This window comes from Rissa tridactyla, chromosome 1, assembly GCF_028500815.1.
Source record: "Rissa tridactyla isolate bRisTri1 chromosome 1, bRisTri1.patW.cur.20221130, whole genome shotgun sequence".
Classification (NCBI taxonomy): Eukaryota; Metazoa; Chordata; class Aves; order Charadriiformes; family Laridae; genus Rissa; species Rissa tridactyla.
The window spans coordinates 9,824,670-9,830,867 of record NC_071466.1 but is presented as its reverse complement, the minus strand read 5'-3'; the positions used below and the strand labels follow the sequence as shown (position 1 = coordinate 9,830,867).

General features: G+C 59.5%; 1 protein-coding gene across 1 annotated transcript; it reads left to right on the top strand.

Moving 5' to 3' along the window:
- The first annotated feature begins 2,197 nt into the window (after nucleotides 1-2,197).
- Nucleotides 2,198-5,884, top strand: LOC128900632 (neuronal acetylcholine receptor subunit alpha-10-like). The gene is made up of 4 exons (XM_054182005.1): nucleotides 2,198-2,228; nucleotides 2,386-2,591; nucleotides 2,625-2,849; nucleotides 5,876-5,884. The coding sequence occupies exons 1-4, from the start codon at nucleotides 2,198-2,200 to the stop codon at nucleotides 5,882-5,884; spliced, it is 471 nt and encodes a 156-aa protein (XP_054037980.1).
- The last annotated feature ends 314 nt before the right edge of the window (nucleotides 5,885-6,198 follow it).

Sequence of the window (6,198 nt, the reverse complement as noted above, 5' to 3'; positions counted from 1 at the left end):
AAAGTCCATCTGCCATTGTTTTGGGTGATTCTTACTGCAGTCCCATCGGTATGGCATCTAGCAATTCTAATAATGATGACACAGAGTGGCAGGGCTATTTAGCAATTGACATCACACAAATGGATTCATTGGCTTGTCTCACCCACAGTCAGATCACCATGACCATGTGAGCCGCCTTCTGGATGCGGGGAAGGCTGTGGACATTGTCTCTCTGGACTTTGGTAAGGCCTTTGACACCGTCCCCCAGAGCGTTCTCCTGGAGAAGCTGGCGAATCGCGGCATAGACAAGTGTACTCTTTGCTGGGTAAAAAACCGGCTGGATGGCCGTGCCCAGAGAGTTGTGATTAGTGGGGTGAAATCTTCTTGGCGGCCGGTCACCAGTGGTGTCCCTCAGGGCTCAGTTTTGGGGCCAGTTTTGTTTAAAATCTTTATCAATGATCTGGATGAGGGGATTGAGTGCACCCTCAGTAAGACTGCAGACGACACCAAGCTAGGTGGGAGTGTTGATCTGCTTGAGGGAAGGAAGGCTCTCCAGAGGGCCCTGGACAGGCTGGAGGGATGGGCCAAGGCCAATTGCATGAGGTTTAATAAGGCCAAGGGCCGGGTCCTGCATTTTGGTCACAACAACCCCAAGCAACGCCAGGGGCTTGGGGAAGAGTGGCTGGAAAGCTGCCCCGCAGAAAAGGACCTGGGGGTGCTGGTGGCCGGCCAGCTTAACATGAGCCAGCAGTGTGCCCAGGTGGCCAAGAAGGCCAACAGCATTCTGGCTTGTATGAGGAATAGGGTGGCCAGCAGGAGTAGGGAAGTGATCGTGCCTCGTACTCGGCACTGGTGAGGCCTCACCTCGAGTGCTGTGTTCAGTTCTGGGCCCCTCTGTACAAGAGGGACCTTGAAGTGCTGCAGCGTGTCCAGAGGAGAGCTACCAAGCTGGTGAGGGGTCTGGAGACCAAGTCATATGAGGAGAAGGCTGAGGGAGCTGGGCATGTTTAGCTTGGAGAAGAGGAGGCTGAGGGGAGACCCTCATTGCCCTCCACAACTCCCTGAAAGGAGGTTGGAGAGAGGTGGGTGTTGGCCTCTTCTCCCAGGTGAATAATGACAGGACCAGAGGAAAGGGTCTGAAGCTGCGGCAGGGGAGGTTTAGATTAGATAGTAGGAAGAATTCCTTCACTGAAAGAGTGGTCAGGCACTGGAACGGCCTGCCCAGGGAGGTGGTTGAGTCACCATCCCTAGAGGTGTTTAAGAAACGCCTAGATTTGGCACTTCAGGGCATGCTCTAGTGACAGAGATTGTAGGGGGTTTTTGTGTGTGTGTATGGTTGGACTCGATGATCTCAAAGGTCCCTTCCAACCATGAAGATTCTATGATTCTATGAGGTGCATATCAGAGCTCCCCATCCTTCTGCATCACCTGCCACGTGCCCCCAGGGCCTTAGAGAACCATAGAAGGTGTTGGGTTGGAAGGGACCTTTAAATGCCATCTAGTCCCACCCCCCCTGCAGTAAGCAGGGACATCTTCAACTAGATCAGGTTGCTCCGAGCCTCATGAAGCCCGGCCTTGAATGTCTCCAGGGATGGGGCCTCCACCACCTCTCTGGGCAACCTGGGCCAGTGTCTCACCACCCTCGTTGTAAAGAACTTCTTCCTAATGCCTAATCTAAACCTGCCCTGCTCTAGTTCTCTCTTCCTTAAGTGAAAGCAATCCCACAGATGGGTTTGCCTTTGCCCGAGGCAGGACTAACCCAGACTGTCTTCCCTGACACACTCTTCATGTGCACTACGGGGACTTTATCCCCTTCTAGGGTACGTGGAAGTTCTGATTGGGCAGGACCAGCTCAATTATTAGATTCCCAGGTGTTAACTAGCCAGGTGGCCTTTGCTAACTGTGTATCCCATTGTTTTAAGGTCCCACCCACCCCATTGCTCTCAGGGTAGTTTTTTACAGCCCGTTGTATTGTTCGATCTTCCCAGAGGCGGGCGAATGGCAGGGGCCGTGATATACCCACTCAGTGCCACACTCTTTGGCCCAGGGACCTGAGAGTGTTTTGGAAATGAGTCCCATTGTCCGACTCGGTTCTCTCTGGGGTGCCGTGTCACCACAGGACTTGCTTGTCAAGGCCCAGGACAGCGTTCCTTGGAGCGGCACGGGGCACAGGGTATGTTTCCAGTCATCCAGTGGTTGCTTCCACCACTGTGAGCACATGGTCCCCTCGGAGAGCATCCCGCTCATTGGTGAGCCTTGATGGCACTCAGGACCATCCCACGGGACCAGGGCATCTGCACCGGGGTGGTGGGCACCCCCCCATGACAGGGGGGGGTTTCGATGGGGGGAGGTGCGCACGGGTCTCTCCCCACCCCGCTGCGGCATCACCACCCATTACCCACGCAGGGAAGTACTACATCGCCACCATGACCATGATCACGGCCTCCACCGCGCTGACCACCTTCATCATGAACATCCACCACTGCAGACCGGGGACCTGGCCCGTGCCCCCCTGGGCCAGGTGGCTCATCCTCCACCACATGGCCCGGCTCTGCTGCGTCTACGAGGTAGGCGAGAGCTGCAAGAGCCCCCGGTGGGTGCCGCGCAGGCGGGTGGGGAGGGAGGACACTGGGGGGCCAGGGGAGAGCCCCATGGAGGGGGAGGTGGGTGCCGAGGCAGGGGGCTGTCCCTGGGACTGCTGCTTGTGCCACCACGATGACATGCTGAGGAATGTGGGCTACATCGCCGGCTGCTTCCGGCGCCACCGAGCCTCCCAGCACCGGACCGCTGAGTGGAAGAAGATGGCCAAGGTGATGGACCGCTTCTTCATGTGGGTCTTCTTCCTCATGGTCTTCCTCATGAGTGTGCTGGTCCTGGGCAATGCTGCCTGATGGCCCAGTGGACTCACTGCCCCCAGGGAAAGTGGTGGCCACGGGTGCTCCATGAGGGTGGCTCGTCCTGAGCACCCCTTGGCACTTCATGGACCTGCAGGGTGGAAGCTCCACCAGCACCAGGGAAGAGGAGCCTGACAGCGGGACCCTGACTCGGCCGGGGCTGCCCCAGCTGCAGGGTTGAGGGGTCACGGCCCCCCGAGCAGTTGTCTGGGTTGTGACGTATAGAAATATAGATGTGGAATCATAGAATCACAGAATGGTTTGGGTGGGAAGGGACCTTAAAGATCATCTCATTCCACCCCCCCCGCCCTGGGCAGGGACACCTCCCACCAGCCCAGCTTGCTCCAAGCCCCGGCCAACCTGGCCTTGAACCCCTCCAGGGATGGGGCAGCCACAGCTTCTCTGGGCAACCTGGGCCAGGGGCTCACCGCCCTCACAGCCAAGAATTTCTGCCTGAGATCTCAGCTCAATCTCCCCTCTTGCAGTGGAAAACCCTTCCCCCTCGTCCCATGGCTCCCCTCCCTCATCCAGAGTCCCTCCACAGCTTTCCTGGAGCTCCTTGAGGGACTGGAAGGGGCTCCAAGGTCTCAGTGGAGCTCTTCTTCAGGCTGAACCCCCCCAACTCTCTCAGCCCGTCCTCACAGCACAGGGCCTCCAGCCCTCCCAGCATCTCCAGGGCCTCCTCTGGACCATATAGATATATGCATAGACACCTTCTGCTCCTCCTGTGTCCCCACCAGTGCCTGCCACCCTGCCTGGCCAGGGCTCGAGTCTGCTGCAGCCCCCCGAGACGCCACTCCAGTGTCCAGCAGCCCTGGTGAGGGTTCCAGGGGAGCAGGGCAGCCCCCACCCTGTCCCCTCCGGGTGCTGGCTGGGGCCAGGATGGTGCCCGGGAGGGACGGAGGGGTCTGGCCCTCGACACCTTCGGTGACAGAGCATGGACCTTTGTATCCCACCCAAACCCTGCGTGCGGTAAATAGCGGAGCATTTCCTGCCGATCCATCCTGGCTTACGGAATATCTCACCCCCCTGCATTTACTGATCCGTCCTCAATAAAATAACGACTCCATCAGCTCTGGCTGAGTGACCTCTGGCTCTTCTCCTGCGACAGCGACGGCGGCTGGTCCGCGCTCACCCTGCCCGACAGCCTGTGCCGGGGGGGGCTGGGCCCCTCGTCCCCATCCCTGCCCCACATCCCACAGAGTGGCTGGCGGAGTGTCCTTGTTCCGGCGGGGATAGGGTTAATTTTTCCTGGTATTCCATGCCATGTGAGCCATGCCCACCCTGAGCTGCCGGGGGAGGGGGCAGGAAGTCGCGCTTGGAGCGGGCTGGGGCGTCCCGGGTCCGGTCGGGGAGCGGCGGGGAGCGGCGGTCCCGTAATCGTGTGTGTATATGCCTCTATCCGTGTTCTTGTTGTTGTTTGCTTGTTCCCTTTGCTGTTCTGTTAAACTGCCTTTGTCTCAACCCAAGAGTCTTGCCTTTTTTTTTCTTCTGATTCTTCCTGTATCGGGAAGGCCCGACCGAGCGGCACGTGGTTCTTTGTTGCCGTCTGAGGCTAAACCACGACACGGAGGCATCGGGGCTCATGCCATCTTGTCACCGGTGGAGGGGACCGATCAGCTGGTGGGGAGGGGGAGAGTGGCCAAACCCGGGGGGACACCCGTGGGTGATGGGGGAACCTGGGGATGAGAGCCGGAGGCGCTGGGGCAGCCGGAACAGGGTGCGGGGGACACGGAGTGCCCTCGGGCTGGCTGGGATGGCGCACAGACGCTGGCAGCAGGGATGGCCGTAGCGAGGGGAGCGCGGGGGGGGCAGCAGCACCGCCCCCGGCTGAGTGCAGGGACCCGGCTGGGGGGACATGGTGAGGGGAAGGAGCCGCTGTCCCCACGGGGAGCCCCGGGGCGAGGAGGGAGCCCGGCCAGGGCAGCCCCAGCGGCCGAGGAGGAAGGCAAAGGGGCCAGGCAGCATGGAAAGCGCAGGGCAGCGGGGACGGGGGTCCCACCGAGACCCCAGCCCTGCGCCGACTCCGCTCAGGGGGGGTCCCAGCAGGGCCCCCAGGCACAGCCAGGTCCCGGCAGCGGCAGGGGGGTCCCCAGCCCCATCTCAGCCCCCGTCCGGCGGGGGACGGGCTCAGCCACAGCTGGGGAGAGAGGGCGGGGGCTGCGGGGGCCACCAGGCAGTGCCGGGTGTGGGGGCGGCTCCCAGGTCTCTCCCGGGTAGCGGAGGGTAGAAGGGATGCCGGGTGCGTGAGGTGCGAGCAGGCGGCTGATCCGCTCGGCCTGGCGGCAGAGGTCAAAGAGGGAGCAGAAAGGCTGCGGAGCGTCAGGGAGAGGGCAGAGCAGCAGAGAGTTGGGGTTGTTCAGCCTGGAGAAGAGAAGGCTGCGGGGAGACCTTGTAGCGGCCTTGCAGTCCCTAAAGGGGGCCTCCAGGAGGGATTGGGAGGGACTGTGGCTGAGGGAGTGTAACAATAGGGCACGGGATAACGGGGAACCCAGTAGAGCTGAGAGGGAAGAGTCTTGGAGGTTTCTGGGGTGTGTGGGAATAAATTCCTGACACAGCTGGTGGGGGAACGCACTAGGGAAGGAGCCCTGCTGGACCTGCTGTGTGTGAACAGAGAAGGACTTGTGGGGGATGTGATGTTGGAGGCCGTCTTGGGCACAGTGACCATGAAATGGCAGAGTTTCTGATTCTTAGGGAAGCAAGGAAGGGCGTCAGCAGAACTGCCACCATGGACTTCCGGAGGGCGGACTTTGGTCTTTTCGGGAGCCTGCTGGAGAGAGTCTTCCTCTAGGTTTGCTCAACACCCAGAAGAGAAGTGAAAAACTGTCTTCTCAATGGAAGATGACAGCGAAGCTGAGCAGAATCGCTGGGCTCACCTACCTGATGTCTGTCTGAGACGTGTCTTCCATCGGTCAGACGACAGGGACAGATCTAACGCTGCCTTGGTCTGTAAAAAATGGAACTGGGCCCTGCACTCGGGATCCCTCCCTCCTCCATGAAAGATGAACTAGAATTTGGACTACCGGAGGAAACCCCGTCTTACCAAAAGAATACTCAATGGCTTTGGCTAGGCGGTTTTGTGATAAAACACATGGAGGGATGACAATTTTTAATCAGATTGAGAAAAGGTGGACAGCCCCCGGAAGACATGTGGCAGTAAAGGGGATTGTGAGTTCTTGGCCCACATGTTGGAAGTTTTCCGGTGCAAAACCCAAGCAGGAGGCTGGAGGGCAACCATGGTCATACTTCCCATTCCAAAGGCTGCAGATGGGTTATGCTGACGTGCCTACTGTGAGAGGCGTTAAGAGAAGAGAAGGCTGCGGGG

What these genes read in the sequence shown, in the direction of transcription:
- LOC128900632 (XM_054182005.1), top strand. Translation starts at nt 2,198, where the DNA reads ATGGTCCCCTCGGAGAGCATCCCGCTCATTG. An exon ending in GGAGAGCATCCCGCTCATTG is followed by an intron (nt 2,229 to 2,385) that starts GTGAGCCTTGAT and finishes TTACCCACGCAG; the next exon opens with GGAAGTACTACATCGCCACC. An exon ending in GGTGGGTGCCGCGCAGGCGG is followed by an intron (nt 2,592 to 2,624) that starts GTGGGGAGGGAG and finishes GGGCCAGGGGAG; the next exon opens with AGCCCCATGGAGGGGGAGGT.